Here is a 24,581-nt window from a genome sequence, read left to right on the forward strand (position 1 = left end):
TCCATGTGCTATCTCTTCCTCAATATGCAGATATGTTATAATATGATCTCTTTCACAAATTTTATCATATCTACGAACATTTCCTCTTCCTACTTTCTATACGTGTATAATGCAGGCCTATATTGTGCCTCCTCTTTCGCTAAAAAGCGCGAAGCGTGCAAACGTGTGTACTCGATATTGTGCTTTTAAAAGGGTAGAACGGAAAAAAGGACGCGTACATGGTAAAGCTTAGCGAGTCACAAACTATATCATCGTACAAAAATATATGTGTACTCAAAATATTGCGTAATCGATTTGATAATAATACGAAAAAAATTTATACGTAAAGTGCATAACACTCGACGTCTGAGGGTGCGGCCCCATATACTGATGTTTTCCGCGTAACGCGTATCGTGTAATCTGTAACCAATCACAAGCGTAGATATGCGTAACAGAAAAACAGTAAAAATGCGAAACGTCTCTGATTGGTTACGCGGAAAATTCAGTTCAAGTAGTCTTGATAGTTTCACAAAATAAATATTTTACCGGCACAGGCGTAGCACTTGCTTTTTACGTTCAATCGATCGAGCGATATTAGAAATAATGCATACGGAACTGGTGCTGACAGTGCTACATCAGCGTACCGACACGCAACACGTGAATGTGATCGCGAGTGCGTATAAAACGATTGTCCGATTTGCTTCGATCGTCCGTCGCATATCTAAGAGACCATCTCGGGCTTGAAATATTAAACGGTAGATCATTAGATCAGACACCTTCCAAAATCCGTGATTGCGAACAGGTCATTCGCCGAAAGATTTAAATTAAGCTTTAAAAAAGTTGGTTTTTTTTCGAGATTTTTATTATAGATAAACACGTATACGCGTATATATATCTATTTTATTATCTTATTATACATATAATATATACATATATCACATATAATATATATATATCATTATACATATATATAATGTATATATCACAACTCAAAAAATTTCGATTTTGATTTAAACCAATAAAAAATCTACCTAAAATGTTACCTATACGTGCTATAATAGTTTCACAAGTCTATAGGTGCATTATTCCGTCGTTTCGTTTATCCTTATTTAACATTCGGTTAACCACAAAGATAAATGATGCATTATGCGCATCATTCGTGAAATAGGATGCACATAGACGTATATGTAATAGACTAAGCATTCCCATTTTGGAGAGCTTCCGGCTCTCCAAAGATATGAAAGACAGCAGATATGCTTGCGGAGACGTTTTCTTTTTCTAATCGACACAATTTCCGCAAGCATATCTTTTGTCCTTCAGTGAGCCTATTCTGTAATAACTCTTAACAACAGTTTCGTTATCGTTACCTATATTGTCGTTGCGTAGCTTTTTTACCATACATAATATCTGCGCAACGCAAATATAACGATAACAAAACTGTCGTTGAGAGTTATAGGCCCACAGATCTTGCCGGAAGCTCTACAATGACAATGTTTGTCAGTCTACTTATATAAATCTATGGGATAATGCGCCCTTTATGCGCGAAATCCGCTGCACGGGGCAGAAGTGTCGTTACTCGTTTAAATTGTCATAAGTGAATTGACAAGTGAATCACAGCAGACCTCTTCAAGAAACAGTAAAAGTTTCGTCATAACAAAATATCGTAATTGTAATTGCGTTATAGTTATATCAAAATTCACGTGAAATCTGAAAGACACAAATATACCTTATTCGCGAAATTCTTTGGACGTGAATTTTAGTGGTCAATCAACGGGACCGTCTCGTGAAGCGGGGGACAAACGCAAAAAATTTCTATACACGGCAACTCGACGGAGGAAATATGTATGCCCTTGTACTCTTTATAGATGTAAGATTGAACTTCAGTCGTATGACGTCGCGGTCATCCATCGATCGTGCCCGGACTTTCGACGTGTTTGTCGCTCGCGGTGCGCGGCTGTGCATCTGTCGAAACGCGTGAGAGGATCTCTCGTACGATCGGACGGGTTAGTGGTGTCCAGCATCTGGTTTACGTTCGACGGTCAAATGGTCAAGTTTGATAACGCCCGTAACGCTCGTGAAAAGCATACGTCTTAACTTCCCGTTCGCGTTAAATCATCAATCGTGCGTCGGCTCAACCATCGCGTGCAAAGAACGTACGTTAATTGAACGAACACTGCTGTTCTTATTTCTAGCTTGACAATTCCTTTGCCAGTCAAGTTATATATTTAAAAATAATTTTACTATAGCAAAGAAATTTTCCAAACCTTCCCCAAAGATTTTCGAACCTTATTTAATACACACAAAATTTGATAGAAAACCTTTTGCATATATAGATATATATATATATATATATATATATATATATATATATTAAATGCAAAAATATAATACCCAAACAATGCGATTTTCTAACTTTATTTAATACATCCATCAAACTTTCTATTAAATAAAAAATTAATATCTTAATATCTGTAATATCTATCTTAAAATATAAAATTAATGTCTGCCAATAAAAAAGATTATCTTTATTTATTTAATAGAAATAATATTTTTTTTAAATAAAATTATTTAGAAAATAGAAATTGTGTGGGATAAAAATTTGATAAATTGAAAAAAACGATTGAAAAATTCCTTTTCCTCGAGAAAGATCACCATCTCAAGTATCCCTGCATGGGACACGACCGTCCCGAACAGCATTAATGCATTCCGCTGTACCCTCACACCTGCACACACGCACGCATAGGCACGTGCGCGCGCCGTGCATACATGTATGCATGCGGAGATTGCGGAATTTGTGGACAGTGGAGTCAGTGGAGAGCCGAGCGGGCCAACGGGCGTCTCTCTCACGGTGGCTCATCTCGCAAACGGAACGGAGGCAACGGAGCTCCGAATGCTCCGATTTTCGCCGGAGTAGAGCGAGAGAATGGTGAGACGTCCGCGTCTGTTTGGAATGCCGATGCGTCGCGACGCGCTCCGCTGGACCCTCTAGAGATTCTCGCAATTGTGCAAACGACAGAGGGAGAGGGAGGGAGAGAGAGAGAGAGGCAACGTGTGTGCGACGCGTGTGCGTGCACTGCGTGAGTGAGGTCGTTGCATCGATGGGAACTCTGTTTCGTACTTTCATCTCGTTGCCATTCAGCCATTTACCGTATGCCATGCGTTCACCCGCCGAGCTGCCGCTCATCCGTCGTAAATTAAACGTTACTGATTAACGCCGGAATTCCTCGTCAGTGCATTCATCAGAATCACACCTGGCCGTCAGTTATGCGGAGGTAGAGCTAAAGGTTATCTTATCTTGCGACACACGTGCGAGATGCATCCGCAAACGATTGCTGCAGTGCATACGTGCGGAAATTAAATGATAAGATTGATAAGACGGCAAACGTATACGATATTGAAGTTTAATCTGCATATTGTAATTTGTGACATGCGACATGAGAGACCAGGTCTCGTCATTATCTTCTTGACAAGTCAATGTTTGGGTGTTCAAATATTCATGCAGTACACATGCAGTTCTTACAAGTGACTTGTGATGCTAGACGAACTGCCCGTTTCCTTATTATTTGGTATAAATTTGACGCGAGTACTAAGTTTCTCTTGGACGTTACATCGTAAAGAAACATATCAATTATATATTTAATTCAATATACATATATATATTAATTCAATTCCTTCTTGTTGGAATTGAATTAAGGCTGGGATAGATAAAACATTTTGCATTAAGATACCTATATGCAAAATAATAGTGAACATTGGTATATATAAAATATATGTTATATTTCATTTAAAAAATTGAAAATATATTGTTATGTTACAAGCTGCAATATCGATGCAATTTAAAACAACATCCGGGATAATATTATCCGACTATTTCAGGGTTCAACAAGATAAGTGGCGGTATTGAAATTGTAGTGTCAGAAGAAAAATATTCACATCTGTGATATTCGGCAATACATCATACCATTATCACATCATATATTATGATAAGTGAAAGCCCGTGTCTGTCTCGTACAGCAGCCAACAACACAACAGTGCTCTCTGATGCAGTCAGTCTCGCGTGTCAGTTTGAGTCGGGATCAACGTTATTCTTATACTAACAATCATATGCCTAAATATGTAAGAAGATATGTCTTTGACATGCCTAAATAACTTCATTAACTTGTTTAGATTGAGATTACATTAATCCTTAATCTCGTTATATTACTTCTGAAGCAAATGATCAAACAGTGAACTGGTGCTTTATCAATTTATTCTGACATATAAACGTTTTATTTTAATTTTTTAATTCTTATGTGATATTCCCGAGAACAATAAAAGCAATGCTCGTGTTTTTTAATAGACGAGAAAAAATAAAATTTATGCATGGTAAAGAATTACATTGCACAAAATTATGTTTATTTAGTCTCAATTAATCTAAAGCTGATGATGTTTTATACTTGACAGAAATAAACTGAACAAACATGAGGGTGACAGCGTGCCATTTTCGACGCTGCGTAATAGCAGGACTGTCCGCAGCACTTTTATTTTGCGTCATTCAAGTAATACGAATAGAATTAGGATTTAATGAATCTGATATGTCAAATTTAAACAAATTGTGAGTGATATTTTTGGTATTCTTGCTTCAGTGTCAAATGTTGATGTACATTTTTATACATTTTCTAATTCTTAAATACTTTCAGAATGTACATATCACAATTGATCAAAGAATCAGAACAGTCTTATGTGAGGTACGTATATGATATTGTCCCTTTAACAAGTGAACTGAATCGCACATAACATTCCAGTTAATATTTTGTATTTGACAAGAAAAAAAGCAAAGCACATCATGCATGTCAGCTTTACACTTGCTATTTATAATTCTGTGTGTGTGTGTGATTGTGTATTTATTATTCATTACTTATTATTAATTGTACAGAGATGGTATTGTTGCGTGCAAGTTACCTCAGTTGAATATCTCTAGTCCGGAAATAATGAAGTTCATACACGATGTGCCACCCTTATCTTGTGGGCCAGAAGATTGGGTCATAGTGGAAGGTTCAAGACTTGTTATTACTGACAAAGCGAAGACGAAACACGGACAAATAAGATGCATCTTCAGTGGTAAGTTAAAAATAATATTCCCTACATACTTGTTACGCGAATAAAAATATCGTAATGATTTCCAATAATGAGCGCAAAATTATCGCACAATCATTTAATATTATTCTATTTAGTAATCCATACTGTTATCTTTTTTCAGAAATTATTAGAACAGATGACTACGATACAAAATTGTTGGACGGTATAGAGGCTGATGATTTTTACATTTTGAGGGAAAGCGATTTTGCAGACGTCAGATGCAAGTCGAAAAGTGGAGATGTGTTAGTTAATTTGCTTATTTACTTTCAAAAACGTACCCACTATTATTTTGCTGATAGTGAATATGTTCAGGTGGCACAATATACTCGCTGGCGTGAAATATGATCCGTATATCAAACAGAAGCACAATTGGGAGAACGTGCCGGACACAGGCCTGAAATTGAACGTGCTTATGTTCGGCTTCGATTCGCTGTCACGAAACACGTTTGTTCGCAAACTCCCCAAGACTTATCGTTTCATAAAACAACTGAATGCTCTGGTGCTAGAGGGATACAACATTGTAGGGGATGGCACACCGCAGGCACTTATTCCGATCCTAACCGGCAAGATCGAACTTGAATTACCGGAAACGCGGAAACGAATTCACAATGCGAATTACGTTAACGTATATCCTATGATATGGAATAAATATGAAGAACACGGATACATAACAAGTTTTATGGAAGATGTACCGCACATCGGAACGTTTACTTATCGCCTGAAAGGATTTGATAAGCAACCGACTCACCACTATATGCGCACCTATTATCTAGCCGCTTCTCCATACTTTAAAACATATAATAAATTCTGCATAGCTGGCACTCCACGTCATATGGTATTAAATGCAATATAAATTTATATAAATTTACTGATAAGATAAAAAAAAGAAAGCAACGTCGAGAAAAAAAAGCTAAAAATATGCTTCAAAATTTTGTAATTTGTTTTAAATCACAATACAATTTAAACTCGTTAAAGCTATATATTATTAGAGCAAACGCTTTTTGATTGATATCCTTGTTAAACTTTTATTTGGTTCTGTAATTATTGAGGCATATGTATTTATGTAGGTGATGATGAATTACATAAAAACGATATTCAACACGTATAAAAAGCAGCCAAAATTCGCATTTGGATTTCATGGAGAACTTTCTCACGACTCTTACAACGATATCGGGGCAGTGGACGATGATTTATATTCGTGGGTGAAAGATCTTTATGATCTCGGACATTTGAACAATACCATTTTAATTTTGATGAGCGATCATGGACACAGGTTTGAATGCCTCTTATATATAAATAGTGTTAATGCTCTATATATCTTTTACACTTCATACATGCGCAACCAAGCATTATTTCCGTTTTATAGATTCGCAGACATTCGTAACACTTTGCAAGGCAAGCAAGAGGAAAGATTACCGTTTTTCTCCTTCATTTTTCCACCTTGGTTCAAGCAGGCCCACCCACAAGCATACGCAAACTTTGTGTACAATACACAATACTTAACATCACCATTTGACATACACAAGACGTTGGAGAACATTCTTGACTTTGATACACCAAAAGATGGGGATCGTCGTCAAAGAGCCATCAGTTTGTTTGATAAGGTAAATCAGATAAGTTAATGCCAAAAATTAATATACCAGTTTAATTTCGTTCTATTAATAGAGTACAAACATGAAAAATAACTCGTCAAATGTAACGTTATACCCTTATTTGCAATAAGAATAAAGATCATTATTATATGTATTTTATATCTGATTAAACTCAACGAAATTATATCAGTATTTGTTAATCATATAATGTATATTAATTACAGTTGTGTGTACTTTATAAATATAATTTTAATGCATTTTATAATGTCTTTTATAAATACCGGAATTAAGATTGAATCTTGTTATCATTCATAACAACGTATTTAACTTTTGTCAATTTGAGATAAAATGTTAACATCTACATTTAAAAAAAATGTAAAATATAATGTCGTATACTTAAAAAACAAAAGGGAAACTTGTACTTAATCAGATCCAAGTTTTTTTACCATTTGATATTTTGACAACTGACAATTCTTATAATGCAAAAGACTAATGCAAAAAAAAAACGCCACTCTTTTATGTAGTAGCAGCAGCTATAATTTCATATATAGTAATTATGCGAAACATTGGTCGACTCATGCACGCACACTATCTAATAGCAGTAATTCGGGACGATATGATTCCAAGAATACTTCATAAATACGAGATAAAACGTTATACATGAGTAAATATCAAGATCATAATTAAATGTCTTTTTAATTATAAATCTAAAATTATATGAACAAAAGTCTGCGCGAAGAGAAAATTACAATTATTGAATGAGATTATCAACAAGAGAAGATACACAATTTCCATCTCATTACGATACCGTAGTAATTAAACATTCTTTTATGAAAACGTAGTTATTATAAACACGATAATATCATTCGATACGGTTTTAGAACTGACGTAAGCACAAGGCACTTTATCTTGACTATTACTCATCGAAACAAACGCCTTATCGAGTAGTCGAGTTTTCTTAAAAACTAAAAAAGTTATCTGCGATATGAAATAATGGATTAATAAATCTTTTCAAGAGTTTCAGAAACAGATAAGTTAACAAAAATCACTTAATCTTTCTTGAAAATACGGAAGCGGATATTAAGTTAATTAATAAAAAACACAATAGAGCGATAAGTGAACATATAAACACATGTCCAAAGTCATCCACATCACGAGTACAGATTAATTTTTATCTTAAAAAAATTTTTTTTCGAGAACTTTGGGTAAATCTTGGGAAACAGATTAACCGCGAAATATATCACTTTTAACACAACACGAGCTCTGACTAACACTGGTGAACGAAACGTCGCTCTGTCAGTAAAATATCCCCACTACTTCGTACTTCGAGATTGCGACTTGCGGCTCGTTTACTGATCGTATCGCTTCTTTTTTTACAGAGATAATTCTGTTCCTACTTTATGATTAACACACACAGCGCGATCTTCAACTACTTTTAGAAACTACATAACGAATTGTTGAATCAACTGTAAATACTGCATAACTATAACGACAAAATTTACAAATTTGTAACTTTTCTCACGATTAAATGTATGAGAAAAGAAAACCAGAGTAAAATTAATGTGATACTTTAGGTGCCTCTAGATAGAACATGCGCAGATGCCTTCATAGAGCCTCATTGGTGTGCTTGTCTCGGGTGGAAAGAAGTTTCAATTGACGACACGAACGTTGTGGCCGCTGCCAACTACTTTGTTCAATTCCTTAATGGCTACACCGAGGATCATCACGATATATGCACGATACTACATTTGGACGAAATCTTATGGGCTTCTAAGCTCATACCCACCAAAGGTACACTGTATGCAAAATGTATCGTTTATCACATTATATTTATAGACAAAACTAATATCTGTGATATCATAGGTTTACTTAACTTCCGAAAATCCGGAGATCAAGACGGTTTTATAGGTGATTTCAGTGCCAAAACTAAAGTAATGACTGAGATTTATCAATTGAAAGTAAGAACAGTACCAGGTGACGCGTTGTTCGAAGTTAGCATTATTCAGGATCTTTTGAAGAATAATTTTCATACTAAGGTAAGTTCAGGGAAGCGATTTGTTAACAATGAGAGAGATACAAGTATTTTATGAAAATCAATCTCGTTTTACAGATCTCCGATGTTAGCAGAATTAATATGTATGGGTCTCAGGCGAGATGCGTGGAAAACTCGCTGTTTCATTTACGCAAATATTGTTATTGCAAGGAATAGGTGACGCTTACCTAGCATAATTTTCAACATTGTTCATACAAGAACAGTGTGTGGATCGAACCATCAATCAAAATAAATCTTGATTGTAAGGACATTATTTAATTTTAAACAAAAGTGCTGTGATTAATATCATTTTCGTTTTTTGCTATACGAAGTAGCACACATTAGACTAGTGTTATATTTGTCTTGATTGATTTACCGATAAAAATGCAGCTTAGAGAAATATCATATGGTACATATCACTTCTAAAAGATTTCTCATATTTATCATATTACGATTAGACAGGTAGCTACGTTCCAATATATGATGCAAGATATTTTATTTTACATGTTTTGCATATTCGAAAGATTTCGATAAATTTTTGCTTTTGCATAATATCGCTCGAGATTATAATACATAATAATAATGTATACGTATAGAATATATACATAATTGATTATGAATAAAAGTGCATATAAATAATAATCTTCGGCGATTAATTATATAATCTTCGAATTATTTAAAATTTCTGAAAAATGCATTAACGTTTGCATTTTTAAATTTTTTGTTTAGAAATAATATGTGTGCCAACATAGTGTAATTATAATTAAGATTGTAATAATTTCAAATTTTTCGAACATGTTTTTATTAGGGAAATTATATTTTTAAATTATTAATTTTTTGACAATGAATATTGAGCGGATAATAACGATAGTATAGATTGTAAAGAAAAATGCTTATAATACAAGCAAGACATGGCGATTAGCGTTTCGGAATTTTTTTAAAATTATAATGCATCTATATGATAAAAAAACACAAGCTAATATATGCTAGTCATATCTAAGTCACAAGAACAACGGGCTAAAACTCGTCATTCAAACAAAATACCCTTTCTCACGAGAGCAAGAAGCTTTAAAAATAGATATTTTATAGAGCGAATGCTTTCGTGACTTCACTGTATACCTACATTCAAGATTGTCTCTAAATAAAAGATTGCCGTAATCTTTCTGTATGAATCTCACAAATGTTACACACTTATATATTTATATATTTCTGGACTGTGTGTAATACGATCATACGTATGTATAATTTATGTGAATGTCGACATATTTTGTAAGAAATTATCTATTTAAAAGGACTGAAGAGTAAATAACAATTAATGAGTATGCGATAATATTATATGCGCGAAGAAAGACTTGCATGTAAGTGCTTTAATTTTGATGGAACACTAACTTGGTTCAATATTAAAAATAAAATTGAATCCTATATAATGACGGTTTTTATAATTTTCATGTGATGAATGAAACGACTTGTTTATTTCATATGTGTGTAAAAATTATATACATACGTAAAACAATAATATTCTAATTAAATAATTCTTTCTATATATAATAAGGAAATTGTATTTAATTAAATTATAAAAAAGATATGCAGAGATAAATATAATTAAGCTCGTTTTGCAATCGAATAAAAAATTATCTTGTATGAAATGCAAAGACTATATTATTGACATTATCACAAATCTTTTTATAAGATTTAAACTAGGATATAGTCTGACTATACCTAAGAAAATATATATGAGAAAAGCGATTATTAATTAGGATGATATCTATAAGAGAACAAGTACGTATTGTAGTGAAATCAGATTCAATCTGCAGGATAGTACCCACCATATTGATGTATGAAAGTCGTAATTTCGCGAGAATTAGCATCTATCAATAGGAATGCAATATTTTGCCTGTTGCTGGAATCAGATGGGAAGTAATCTTGGCCTTTGCCATTCTTAGCAACTATTTCTAACACCAACGTGCTCACGAACAAATCATTCGAAATATTCTGTTTCTGCACTCTAGACAGAATACAGTATAAAACCTCAGCATTTCCATATTTTCAACTTCTGTTAGAATAACTTAATTTTGACAAATATTAGTAACCTTATGAGATCCTTATAGATACTTTTAGTAACATCCAGGTACGGCTGTAATACATCCTCAAATTGACATAATGTGCCGCCGAGAACGAGCATTTGAAAGATTCGGAACGCAAATTCATGTCTTTCATCATCCGAATACAGACTGTATTCTTCTGACTCCTCATCCAAAAGCATCTAAAAATTGTGGAAAGTTAGAAATAACATATGAGAAACATCCAACACACGCAACGAACACTTTTCACAATTTACCATACCGCTTAAGATAATTAAAAAAACGGATTTTGGCATCGTGAATTATTAAACAATTCAATATTGCAAGAGAAAAAGAAATCACAGTTTATCTCACAAATATCTTACACCACGCAGATTATCAGACACTAAGAAATCTTCTACTTGTAAGTCATATCTTTTACATATCATTCCGGAATTATGCACAATCCCATTATCCGGATCCTTCAGTTTGTTAAAGAATGACATACTTAAGACTGAACACGGTACTTGTTTTACTTGCACATTTGACGCTCGTATACCTAACAAATATATATATTTTTAATTCGAACCGGTTTATTTGCATAATAAATTTCCTAAAAATTACAGATGTTACAATACCTTGTTTTACCCAGGCACAGCCTTGTTTGGACAGCAGTGCTTTTGCGACGGTGTCATCTTTAAAAAACGCCTACAAATTTATGACTCTCTCAGTGAAGAATATATGAATTATATAAAAATTTATTGAACGGTTATATAGCGTTTCTTTACATTTTTCTTTCTTTAATAAAAAAATCAATAAATGTAAATCTCTTCCAAGGCAAAAAGATTACTATAATTTTTATATTCTTTTGTTCCTCGCCACAATGAGATTCTATGTGATTAAAGAAAGATTCATGCAAATTTTCTTAAAATATTCAAGATCATCTGTAACATCTCTTGCATAATTCCGAAGAACCATCGTTCTCGTTATTGATATGAGAGCGAACTTACATCAGCTAGCTGATATTTATGATACTGCTGAAACGGCTCGTTGAACAAAAAATTCTGAATGACAAAGTTCCCTTTTAAGCCCCTAAAAACATGACGATTTTTAATGTATCACCTATTGAGTTAATTAGAGAAATAACTGTGCGCATTGTAAAAATGGTGTTAACTAAAATATCAATGTCACCATTTACACAGATACTCCTGCGTATTTTTATCGTTAATCCCGACGTAGATTTTCTCATTCAGCGGCACGAACGTGAATTTCGGATCAATCTCCATTTTTACACACTTCAACGCACCTGCGATTACCATGGAGACAACACGTGTACATGTATGTATAGTAGGCGTCATTAATGCCTTCCACCTGAAACATAGTACATGTAACGTGCACTATAGAAATCCCAAGAACACAGCTAGGAAGGCATTAATGACGCCTTCTGTACATGGCTCGCAATGCTCGCATGCCGGTGTTCACGTATCAGATATAATATATTTTACAATACTATAATATTTTACAATTTTACTTTTTTATAATATATTATACAAGATAGTTATATTAATGATACAAGCAGCCAAGGAATGATCATATAAAAAAGGTAATAATACAAAAATGTATCAAAAATATGTAATACAATTTTGTTACAAGATTTTGTTGAAAAAAAAATTGTAAAATTTTATTGTACTCTGTGTGTGGATTCATACCGATATTCTCGCAATACGTTGTTAAACCGAGTGCCCCGAAAAGCCAATCGGCCTTTTTGGAAAGCATTACTGTAACTTTACGTTATGGCTATGAGAGTGTAAGCGAATTTTCTGATAATTAACGAAATATTTAATTTCATACGGGCATATACGAACGTTCCGTAAAAGCGCTGACGTTTACGTTTTGTCACGCGAGAAGACAATAGATGTCGATAAACATATCTTTTGTATAAGCATAATTTGCATAATAGAATGATGTTTAGAAAACCAAAAGACCAAAAAAAAGTTCTCAAGAAACTTTGTTGTTGATCAATATCTGTCGGCCTCGCATGATTTGAAATTTGACTAAAACTATTGAAGTTTTTACTATATGTTTAACTTCTACTATTCAACTTCTACTATTAATGTAAATTGTATTACTTGTTATTATCTTTCATTGTGCAAAGAAATGTACACAAAAGAAATTGTACATCTTCACAAAAGGTTTTTCACAAAAAATGAAATTTTATTGAAACTATATTTAACATTATTTCATCTTGTAATTTGATTTTTCATGTGCATCCGTCGTGTCGCTTGGAATTTGATCGTTTTTAAAGAATTGCTTTTGTCGAAGATCAATTACAGAACAAGTCTGCTATTGTTGACTTCCTCCACATAAACTAACAGGTTTTTCGCGTAATTGTTGGAATCTAGTTTTTTTACCGTCTGCACTGCACTGATTGTGCATTGTCGCTCTCATAAACAACGAGACATAATATAAGCCCATCGACTTGTATAAATTAGTTATTCTGTTCTTACATCAGAAAAGAGATATTACTGTTTAGTGCGACATGGCGGTCATAAGTAAAGTTATACCTTTTTATTATTCGCTAAATGATGACACGGAAAGGAGAAGGATAAGGTCAATCTTGTACCATTTTCTTTCGTTTCTCCTTTCAATTTTATATTTCACTTCTTCGTTTAATTCAACGTTTCGTTTCATTATTGATCTTATAATAATGAACCATAAAAGACATGATTTTTGTTGTATAGAAACTTTTTTGGGACCGTTTAAATACATTTTCCGATGTGTTAAAAAACATGTATACAAAATTAACGTCGGCCTTCCACAAAGAATAAAAGTATTTATGTAACAGCTTTTATTTTTTATTGTTTGGCTTTTTTATACTGATGAGAGAATACGATTTGCACTTAATGGTTTGTGATGATTACCTAATACGAGTTATGCAAATTGCAAACTTCATATCTTTCTTATCGGTTTCTATTGTTAAATAACTTTTATCACACTAAAAATGGCCTAATAAATCAAAACATTTGTTAAATTTTAATTTTAATAAAATATAGCGACACGAAGCGGTATGCGATTTTTCTTTTACGCAGTTTTTTTACACAGTAAATAATTCCTCCGTTTATTCCTCCGTTTACGCGGTGCTTTTTATACGCGGGCAGAAAATGTATCTTTCTATCTATCGTATTTATTAAACTTTATTATATGTATATATATATATCAGTAAGCTAAATGTTCTTACTCCGCTTACTCGATCGTACTTATTATGATAATCTGACTTCTTTTAAAATTTATTTTACATGAACCATTTGTTTGAATAATGTAGAGAAAATATTTATGTGACATTTACTTAATATCTATTTTGCATTAATTATTTAAAATAATGATTTGTTAAAAAATTTACTTAATAGTTATTTAACATCACTTAAATATTTATTACTTTGTGGAGAAAGCTTATTCACACACTTAGTCTCAGCCGCGTAAATAAATGGAACGAACGTGTAAATCGAGTAAAGGTCGACCTTAAGTGTATATATAGAATCTGCGTATCTATATTCAGAACGTTTTAAAATATATTAGAATGTTTAGATGAATATCATTAAATTGACCGGTGCGGCGGAAAAGATTATCGCATATAAAAAATCAGCATATCATTATAGTCATAATACTTGACTATTCAACACAACACTTTTTTATATTAAGATAATTCCTCTATTTACGTCACACGAGAATTAACGCGCAATTACATTATTATGTGCCTTTAGAGTAACTCCGATACGCCGCACCTAAGGAAAACTTTTCCCAGGTAGCACATATTAGTTTCATATATCTTTTTTGAACGTACATATAGTTTTATAACCGTAAAGAAATATTAAGGAACGTTTGAACAAAAAAGCTCTAAAAAGCATAAAAAAAAAATTTAAAAAATAAAAAATAAAAAAAGCTCTAAAAAGTATAAAATAATACTTTTAAAAGTTCCTTTCAATTTTTTGAAGTCGGCGCCAAATTAATAATTATTAAATTAATTTAGTGCCAACTTCAAATCATTAGAAATTTAGATTACCCCTTTATTTATTGTTTATTATAAATAAATCACTATTCCCCTTTAGTTAGAGGTTAGTTTATTTTATAATAATGAGTATTTAACCCCAATTGCGTGTGGCCAAAATATAACTTAAGACAAAAGTATTAGTCTGTTACCTTTGTCCCGAAAGTAATATTTGTTATTGGTGTTGATTTCTATTTATTTATATTATATATGTATATATGTATTTTTTAAATACAAATATTCTTATTATTATTTTAAAATGCATATATACAAAAAAGAAAAACAAATAAAACGTTATTAAAAAAACAGAGATTAGTTTTTTCCAACATAGTTTCTGAAACTTCGAATCAGTAAGCTCAATGTGGTATGGAGAACGTTTAATTTATTTTAATCTATACCGCTGACGATGACTCAAAGTTGAGACGAAACGTACGGATTGATGTAAATCACAACGACCAATAAATCAGTAATAATTCTGATGTTACGCCCGGAGATCTGCGTCTGACCTTTATAGCCTTTACTTCTCTTACTTCAATTTCGAGGATCCTATACTATTTTATTGGATTTTTGTTTTACATATTTATTAACCTTTGACTGCGTGCCGACTAGATTTGTCCTGGAAAAATAGAAAGAATGCGCCTGGGGCATCGCTTGTAAAAGATAGGCGCGCCCGGCGACGAGCAGTGGCGCAGAGACCACGAAAGCTATCGGTCTCCTCGAAAGTATAATAAAGATTATTCTCTCTCTGTACTGACCCGAGTCGTGTATCCTACCCCGACCGATCCTGACATTACCGAGAACGTTCATAACAAGATTTGTCAGACTTGAAACACAGTTCCGGTTAGAGTAGTAAAATCCCCCTCTACACCTAATTAAATCGATTCGATTTAATTTTTGATGCTATATCCATCTAAATAACTGTAAAGAAATTATTGCGAAAAGTATTACCTCAGCGGCCTCAGCCAGGGTTCGAACCTGGAACTTCCTTCATTCCGTGAAGGTGTCGTACCAATTCGACCACTGAGACATGTGGTGATATTTATCGCAATATAACCTATTATTAGTTGTAATATTACGCGTACTTTCAGCCAGCGTGATTTAAAATTCGAAGTATAGACTCCAATGGAAATTCACGAATATAGAAAACGGGCTAACTAAGAACCAGGCGCGGTAAATAATGCACGAAATTTTTATTTTTATTTGCATTTTTCAACCTTATCTTCCAATATAAAAAAATAACTTCATCCGCCAGTGATTAAAACATAAATATTATTTTATTGCTCGACTAACTACCACAAAGTAGAAAGTATGCACTACGTGATCACAGGCATGTCCGTTAATTTCATATGACGAGTCAGTTAGACAAATAGACCGCACTTGAGAAGGGCTCGAACCTTGAGCCGAAACGTATAGTGCATACTTTCTATATACTTTGTGCCAGTTAGTCGAGCAATAAAATAATATTTATGCTTATCTTCCAACCTTGACTACGCGCCGACTTAATTTAATCGGTGGAAGATATGTAGGAAGATATGTAAGATACTGGTTGGAAGATATGTAAAATAGAAATAAAAATAAAACTTTCGGGAGATTTTACTACTCCAACCGGAACTGTGTTTCAAGTGCGACAAATTTAGTCGGCGCGTACACGGAGAAAATTTTATATTAAATTTTACTATGCTGCCACACACCAACTGCGGACCATCAAGACGCCCAAGTTTAAATGCTTTGGTGCGACAGCATAGTAAAATTTAATATAAAATTTTCTCCGTGTAGTCAAAGTTGGAAGATAAGGTTGTAAAATGCAAATAAAAATAAAACTTTCACGCATCATTCACAGCTTAGTTAGTAGGCCACGCGTAAAGTGAGTTATTTCCGTGTATATTTTTCCCAGAGCCGTTACTCTTGCAACATCGAGATACAATATAAGCCCGTAGACTTGCATAAATGTAGTTATTCTGTTCCTGTCTATCAGAGAAAAGACATCACTGTTTAACGCAACGTGACGGGCACAAGCAAAGTTATACCTTTCTGTTATTCGCTAAGCGGTAACACGGAGGAGGATAAAGGTCAGTCCTATACCATTCTCCCTTTTCTTTTTTCAATTTTATATTTCAATTCTCCGTTCAATTCAACTTTTGTACTAACAAGGGGACCTTCAGGCTAACGGATTTTTGTTTTTTTTTCGTACTTACTGTACTTGAGAGTTATCATTCGGACATCAATTTCCCAAAGTATTAAGGCGCGCTTTTCAGAAAAACTCGAGAAAATCGACTTTGAAGAATTCCGAGCGCGCTATGTATACACAGAATTTTAATTTTAATGTAAAATTTATCAAATCCATGTTAATTAATATTTAATCGTTTTCAATTTCGTTTTCAATAAAAAATTTACACTTTTTTATTTTGAATATTAATACAAAAATGAAAAACGTCAGGTAGGAAATAAAATAGTTTTATATTTTTGAAAATTACGAGAAAATACAGCGCAAAAATGATATTAATAAAAATATTGTTTAATTTTTAAAAGTAAATTATATGATATGAAATATATAGTTTAAAATATATTGTATACAGTCGTTTTACACGTCAATATTGCACGAACCAGGATGATATTCATCGTAAAAGCAAGGGAAACAGTAAGTTTCACGGCATCTAAGCACACCGTACGAACGCAGATATTTTACAGGCAGATATTTTACAGGCATTTTAATTAATTCTCGAGAAAATTGCATTAAAATTCAATCTATTGTACATCACCAGCTGTTCTCTCCAATCTTTAAGAACATGATTCGATACGCGTGGCGATTCGCTTCAAACCTTTGTGATGCGTTATCCTATTTTTTTATAATCATATAAATAAAAAAATCATAAACATTGTTTTGACTTAATAACTATTATACGTAAACGTAAAGTCATCGTGTCGATACGTGACGATACGAACGTAGTTACGTATACGGTTTTCTCTGCCTTGCTGTACATACGTCTATGACTACGATAGACGTAAAAGAGTCTACGTTTCGTTCTCTGCCATCAGCCTAAAGAGAAATATTTTCATGCTTATATGGGATGACGCGAGGCGTGACGTGGCGTGGCCACGGTCTTACATAAGTGGGCGTGAGTCAGTCAGAGTCAGTTGGCGAGCTCGATCGTGTATATGTATTAAAAAGCTAGATTAGCTTTACAATACATTGGTTTATATGCTTTATACTATTATTTCAGTGCAAAAATAACATTCTGTGATTGTTAAAATATAATATTTAATTTTAATTATTAAGACATCTATATACATTAGTAGGTATATGGTATATGTATATCTACATGAAATTACATGTTCATTCACTAGTAAGCAGCCGTTCATTTACTGACAATTCTGTTCAGTCACTGGTATATCGGTCCTTTTGTCACTTTCCCATTTATTTTCTAAATGTTTTATTCTGTGAAAGCGCCTTTAATATTTTTTTTTTTATAATCAGTATGATATATTGTATCTCAACTACATCGATGCTGAAAGTGATACGAATAATAATTTTGTTTCACGTCTCTAATGAATAGAAGACGCCGCTTATTTGTTTATTCACTGGTCAGTTCACCTTATACGATTGTCCGAACAATTTTCTAAACGAAAATTATTCATTAGTTATGGCACAAAATATTCGACGTTTTACAACAAGAAATAAACAATCTTAATTTTTATTTTCAGGCTTTGGAGCCCGTAACGTAGCACGGCACCTCATCCCCATAATCCTTCAGCATCTTCACTAAAAGTGGGTTGCCTCCTAAACATTCAATTTCAATCCTTATCTTCTTGTTCAGTTCTTGAAGTGTGTCCTTCGTGTACTTAAAGGAACCGAAACTCTCTAATAAGTTGACACAGTAACATTTAATGTCGGTATCCGTAGTTCGTTGTTTTAAAATAATCTTTAGGTATTATTAAAGATATATATTTAAATTTTATAAATTATAAAAATTTTGAACGTAAATGCGTATATATATATATATATATATATATATATATAAAATAAATAATTTCCTACGTCAAGTAAAAGTACATATATTATCTTAAACATAATGTTTCTTAAAGGATACTTATTATTTGCCTGCCACGATCGCGTCTAAGTGCATGTACAATTGGGAAGCTGAACTTCCCTTCGGTCAGATCGTCACAATAATTTTTATCGTTAATGTCCTTACAAACACACAAATTGCAATAATCATTGTGTATTTGGTAATAAAATCCCATTAAATTTAACAACGACGATAAGTCTTTTTCACAAGATGAAAAAAGTTTCATCAATTTTACCATTAACTTTACAAGCCAGCCAGCCTCTATAAAATTAATTAATATTCGAATTTTATATTTGTAATTTAATTTTTGAAACGGAGTTTCTGCTTCAGCAGATAATAAAAGTTATCGCAAAATCATAAACATTTACTTCTTATCGCATTTTTCTCGTAGTCTTCGTCGGTTGGACACATTAAATTATCCTTCCAATACATGTCCATTCCTTGACCTCTGATAAATTCCAGCCGTTGCTCTTGCAACATTGAAATTATAAGCCCGTAGACTTGCATAAATTTAGTTATTCTGTTCCTGTCAATCAGAGAAGAGACATCACTCTTTAACGCAACATGACGGACTCAAGGAAAGTTATACCTTTCTATTATTCGCCAAGCGGTGACACGGAGGAGGATAAGGTCAGTTCTATACCATTCTCCCTTCTCTTCTTTCAATTTTATATTTCAATTCTCCGTTCAATTCAACTTTCATATCTTACTTTTCGTTTCATTATTGATCTCATGCACAATAGAATAAAAGTCATGATTTTTGTCGTATAGAAACTTTTGGAGCTGTTTGAATACGTTATTCGATGTACTGAAAAACATAGGTGTACAAAATTAACGCTGGCTTTCAACTACGGGCTTAAAATATCACCCGATAAACTGCGGCAAATTGACGAAATAATAAGCATCGTCTACAACGTGTGCATCCTGTAAGTTACATTTTATTGTAAAGCATCATCGACTTTTATGTGTGTGTGTGTTGTTAATTTTATAAATTTGAATACATGTAGGTACTTTTCGTAAATCCAATATCTCTCATTATTGAATTGAATTTAGACTTTTCAAGGATGTCATATTTTTTAAAGTATCCACATTACTATATTTCAAGAATTGCAATATTATATCATAGATAGTTGAATTTATAGCATTAAATGCTTCTTTTTAACAAGTTTGTCCTCAAATAATTTAAAAACTTTTAGAAGTAATAAAGACAATGTGTGTGTGTGTGTGCGTGCGTGCGTGTGTGTGTGTGTGTGTTTGAAAGATATAACATTCTTGAAAAATCTCACGACGTGTTTGCAATTAAGCACTTATAAAACTGTATACATATTTCTTTATGATCTCTCTCAGCGCTGTATTGATTACAATCAGTACTAATTCGAAGCTCAACAAAGTCGAGCCAATATATTATTTTGTTAAATACAACATAAATTAAGTTATCTATTTTTATATCTTAATTAACAGGCAGTTAAAATCTTAATTGAACAATTACTGGAATCCAGCAGAGCCCAAAGAATGCACATGCATTGGAAGGCCAACTCAATGTGTCCAACCGACTACAAGACCAATATTAATCAACTGTACAGAGGCTGGCCGGCCGGCCAAGCCGATGGTAAAACCAATGAAACCGTTTTCCATCTGTGAAAAAGACTTGTCGTCGCTATCAAATTCAACGGGATTCCATCACCAAACACACAATAACCATTGCAACCTGTGTGTTTGCAAGGTAAGTAATTTGTTTAATTTTCATTATTAATTTTCTATTATGCGAATTGAATCTCGGAACCTCTTGAATGAAAGGCAGATATAGATTCTCGAACGATAAAAAAAAATCCTTCATTTTCTCGACACTGGAGTGTAAAAATCACTCCAGGTGCCCGTTCCCAGGGTTAATTAAGTAAACTTAAACTAACTGAATTTTTTGTTATTATCACAGGACATTAACGATAAAAGCCACTACAACGATCCAACCGAAGGAAAACTCAGCCCCCCAACCACACATGCACCCAGACGAGACCGCGGCAGGCAAACAATAAGCATCCTGTAACAAACGGCATGTTCAAGATAAACTCCGCCATCAGACTCGGTTGGGCGGACTGAGTAGTTCGGCCGGAAATGATGCCGATCCCTAGCCCGAGCAAAGGAGGAGAGTTGTTGGGCCAGGTTAGCAGTCTACCCAACGTAAAAAACGACATACCGCTCAAAGTACTAGGAATAGCCTCGGATCAGGACGGACTAAACGGATATCGACCTCGCAACGATCAAAGACAAAGCGATTCATGGCAAATAACACAATAATTGCACTTAACAGAGCTTTATATGGAACTGGAAAACAATGAAAAACAGATGGGATATCAGAGAAATAGATCAACTACGGATGCGATATACGTGATTAGACAGATTATCGTAAAAAAACCAATAGAGTATAATTCGCCAGCCTTCATGTGCTTCGTCGACCTATCAAAAGCATTCGACCGAGTGAAGCTTAAGGACGTATCAATAGCTCACACCGAAAAAGATGTGTCAAGATCACTAGTCAAGTTAATACAACAACTGTACCAAGATACAACAAGAAGAATTTAAGAAAACTCGGAGAGTTAACTTACAGGATGCACACGTTGTAGACAATGCTTATTATTTCGTCAATATGCCGCAATTTATCGGGTGATATTTTAAGCCAGTAGTTGAAAACCAGCGTTAATTTTGTACATCGATGTTTTTCAGTATATCGAATAACGTATTCAAACGGCTCCAAAAGTTTATCCTCCTCCGTGTCACCGCTTGGCGAATAATAGAAAGGTATAACTTTCCTTGAGTCCGTCATGTTGCGTTAAAGAGTGATGTCTCTTCTCTGATTGACAGGAACAAAATAACTAAATGTATGCCAGTCTACGGGCTTATATTGTATCTCGATGTTGCAAGAGCAACGGCTGGAATTTATCAGAGGTCAAGGAATAGACATGTATTGGAAGAATAATTTAATGTTTCCAACCGACGAAGACTACGAGAAAAATGCGATAAGAAGTAAATGTTTATAATTTTGCGATAACTTTTATTATCTGCTGAAGCAGAAACTCCATTTCAAAAATTAAATTACATATATAAAATTCGAATATTAATTAATTTTATAGAGGCTGACTGGCTAGTAAAACTAATGGTGAAATTAATGAAACTTTTTTCATCTTGTGAAAAAAACTTGTCGTCGCTGTTAAATTTAATGAGATTTTATCACCAAATACACAATGACTATTGCAACTTCTGTGTTTGTAAGGACATGAACGATGAAAGTTATTGCGACGATCTAACCGAAGGGAAGTTCAGCTTCCCAATTATACATGCACTTAGACGCAATCGTGGAAGGGAAATAATAAGTACCCTGTAACGAACGGTATGTTTAAGATAAACTCCGCCATCAAACTCGGCCGGGCGGACTGAGTAGTTCGGCCGAGAATGATGCCGGTCCCTAGCCCGGGCAAAGGAGGAGGGTTGTTGGGCCAGGTTAGCAGCCTACCCAACGTAAAAAACGACATACCGCTCAAAGTACTAGAAATAGCCTCGGATCAGGATGGACTAAACGGATATCGACCACGCGACGATCAAAGACAAAGCGATTCATGGCAAATAACACAATTGCACTTAACAGAGATTTATATGGAACTGGAAAACAAAGAAGAACAGATGGGATATCAGGGAAATAGATCAACTCCGGATGCGATATACGTGATTAGACAGATCGTAGAAAAAAAAAAGTAATAGATTATAATTCGCCAGCCTTCATGTGCTTCGTCGACCTATCAAAAGCATACCGACATTAAATGTTACTGTGTCGACTTATTAGAGAGTTTCGGTTCCTTTAAGTACACGAGGAACACACTTCAAGAAATGAGCAAGAAGACAAGGATTTTGAAACTGAATGTTAAGAAGGCAACCCACTCTTAGTGAAGATGCTGAAAAAGTATGAGAATGAGGTGCCGTGCCACGTTACGGGCTCCAAAGCTGAAAATAAAAATTAAGATTGTTTATTTCTTGTTGTAAAACGTCGAATATTTCGTGCAAAAATAATAAATAATTTTCATTTAGAAAATTGTTCGGACAATCGTATATATTTCGTTTTTACAAGATACATTATAACACAGAATACATTTTTATGTAAAGTTGAAACATTTTATTTCTCATTGAGATTTAATCTTGTATATTTTCAGAGATTGTTTGTTAATTTTCTCTTTACATGATTATACATATTGTACAATATAATATCACTAATTGTAAGTATATTAAGTAATTGTAAGTCACTTATTTTATTTGTAAGCCTTAATTATCGCTATATGTACCTCTTTATCGTAATTTTTTAGCGACAGCATCAATAGTAAAATAAAATTTCTTATTTAATATTTTTGCAATAAATATTTTATTTTTTTTAAGTATCAAAAAATGAGTTTTTTTTCAGCGTGACTTTTCTATATAAATAAATTCACCGAGTAGAAGACTTTTAGAAAGTATTTATTAGCAATTTTATATATTGACAATTTAATAGCATAACGAATGATCCTTTATAATGAAATTTTACGGCTGTTTTGTATATGTCATGCAATTATACATTATACATTTATATCTGTATTTATATATCCTAAAAGACATAACGTATAAAAAATTATACTTATATATTATAGATTATTACACGTAACACTAACGAGTGTCTAGCTAAGAAAAATATTCGCATTCATTCCTTCACGTGCACATATAGAGATAGGATATCTCGCATCGTTTTTCCTATTTCGCAAATTTGTAAATCTATAAATTCAATTTCTTTCTCTCTCTCTCTCTCTCTCTCTCTCTCATCTTGTCTTTATTCTTAAATTTACCGAATCTCCCGTAAGATGACTTCTTCGACACCCTCTCAATTTACACCATTTTAAAAGAGATGCTAAAGAAGACAAAAGAATAAATACAGTAGAAGAATGGATGGAAAAGTATAAAGAAAAGCAGCTGAAAGAAATAAGAACAAATAAAATATAGAAAAATCAGTTCTGACGAAAGAATACAAAAAGTGGAAGGGAGTAGGAAAAGCGAAATACTTGGAACAGAAAGGAAAAAGAAAACGACTGAAGACACTTAGCTAGATTCAGATGGTGCCACGAATGGAGAGGAAATAAATACTGAAAGGAGGACAGTAAAAGAGAATGTAGATTATGTGGAGAGAAAGAGGAAACCTGATAGAACCATATTCTGACGGAATGCATAGAAACAAAGGCAATGGGCATACCGGAAGCAGCAATAATGTCAGAAGGAGAAGAAGGAGTGGAATGGATGCTGAAAATCATCAGAATGAGGAATGAGAGAGAACTACAGAGAGGATGAAAAAAAAAATAAGTAGAAAGAAGAATGAAGAAAACACGAAGAAACGTAGAGATATCCTTTGTAAATATAAATACTGTATGGAAATAAGGAAAAGTTAAACAAGCAGAACACCATGTATCCCGAGAAGGGAATCATTATCACACTCACACACACACACACACACACACACACACACACACACACACACACACACACACACACACACACACACACACACACGCACACGCACACGCACACGCACACGCACACGCACACGCACACGCACACGCACACGCACACGCACACGCACACGCACACGCACACGCACACGCACACGCACACGCACACACACAC

General features: G+C 33.7%; 5 protein-coding genes across 17 annotated transcripts in view; 2 read left to right on the plus strand and 3 right to left on the minus strand.

Annotated features, from left to right (window-relative positions):
* Positions 1-24,581, minus strand: part of LOC143899680 (2-oxoglutarate dehydrogenase complex component E1) — a 93,721-nt gene that overhangs the window by 31,627 nt on the left and 37,513 nt on the right. The window lies entirely within an intron of this gene.
* Positions 574-10,367, plus strand: LOC143899760 (uncharacterized). Of its 9 annotated transcripts, none has more exons than XM_077410318.1 (12): positions 576-734; positions 3,856-4,095; positions 4,423-4,573; positions 4,659-4,706; positions 4,895-5,079; positions 5,219-5,339; positions 5,410-5,932; positions 6,165-6,370; positions 6,464-6,701; positions 8,264-8,480; positions 8,553-8,725; positions 8,800-10,367. In XM_077410318.1, exons 3-12 carry the CDS (start codon positions 4,440-4,442, stop codon positions 8,896-8,898), a joined length of 1,944 nt encoding a protein of 647 aa, XP_077266444.1. In that variant the 5' UTR covers positions 576-734; positions 3,856-4,095; positions 4,423-4,439; the 3' UTR covers positions 8,899-10,367. The 9 variants fall into 9 exon arrangements, with proteins under 9 accessions (XP_077266486.1, XP_077266444.1, XP_077266459.1 ...); XM_077410333.1 differs by lacking the exon at positions 576-734 and adding an exon at positions 803-818; XM_077410327.1 differs by lacking the exon at positions 576-734 and adding an exon at positions 1,551-1,821.
* Positions 10,177-12,673, minus strand: LOC143899946 (cilia- and flagella-associated protein 300). Its single transcript, XM_077410780.1, has 6 exons — positions 11,973-12,673; positions 11,792-11,873; positions 11,420-11,489; positions 11,168-11,340; positions 10,812-10,984; positions 10,177-10,726 (listed from the first exon to the last, which is right to left on the minus strand). Exons 1-6 carry the CDS (start codon positions 12,137-12,139, stop codon positions 10,525-10,527), a joined length of 867 nt encoding a protein of 288 aa, XP_077266906.1. The 5' UTR covers positions 12,140-12,673; the 3' UTR covers positions 10,177-10,524.
* LOC143900146 (terpene synthase-like) lies at positions 16,739-24,494 on the plus strand. Of its 3 annotated transcripts, none has more exons than XM_077411172.1 (5): positions 16,739-16,895; positions 18,529-19,523; positions 19,665-19,819; positions 20,355-20,616; positions 20,827-24,494. In XM_077411172.1, exons 2-4 carry the CDS (start codon positions 19,458-19,460, stop codon positions 20,368-20,370), a joined length of 237 nt encoding a protein of 78 aa, XP_077267298.1. In that variant the 5' UTR covers positions 16,739-16,895; positions 18,529-19,457; the 3' UTR covers positions 20,371-20,616; positions 20,827-24,494. The 3 variants fall into 3 exon arrangements, with proteins under 3 accessions (XP_077267298.1, XP_077267279.1, XP_077267288.1); XM_077411153.1 differs by having other exon boundaries at positions 20,393-20,616; XM_077411162.1 differs by having other exon boundaries at positions 20,396-20,616.
* Positions 18,525-21,714, minus strand: LOC143901147 (terpene synthase-like). Its single transcript, XM_077413178.1, has 3 exons — positions 21,497-21,714; positions 19,262-19,419; positions 18,525-18,685 (listed from the first exon to the last, which is right to left on the minus strand). The coding sequence occupies exons 1-3, from the start codon at positions 21,712-21,714 to the stop codon at positions 18,525-18,527; spliced, it is 537 nt and encodes a 178-aa protein (XP_077269304.1).

This window comes from Temnothorax americanus, unplaced genomic scaffold, assembly GCF_048541705.1.
Source record: "Temnothorax americanus isolate GAGA-0224 unplaced genomic scaffold, ASM4854170v1 Scaffold10, whole genome shotgun sequence".
Classification (NCBI taxonomy): Eukaryota; Metazoa; Arthropoda; class Insecta; order Hymenoptera; family Formicidae; genus Temnothorax; species Temnothorax americanus.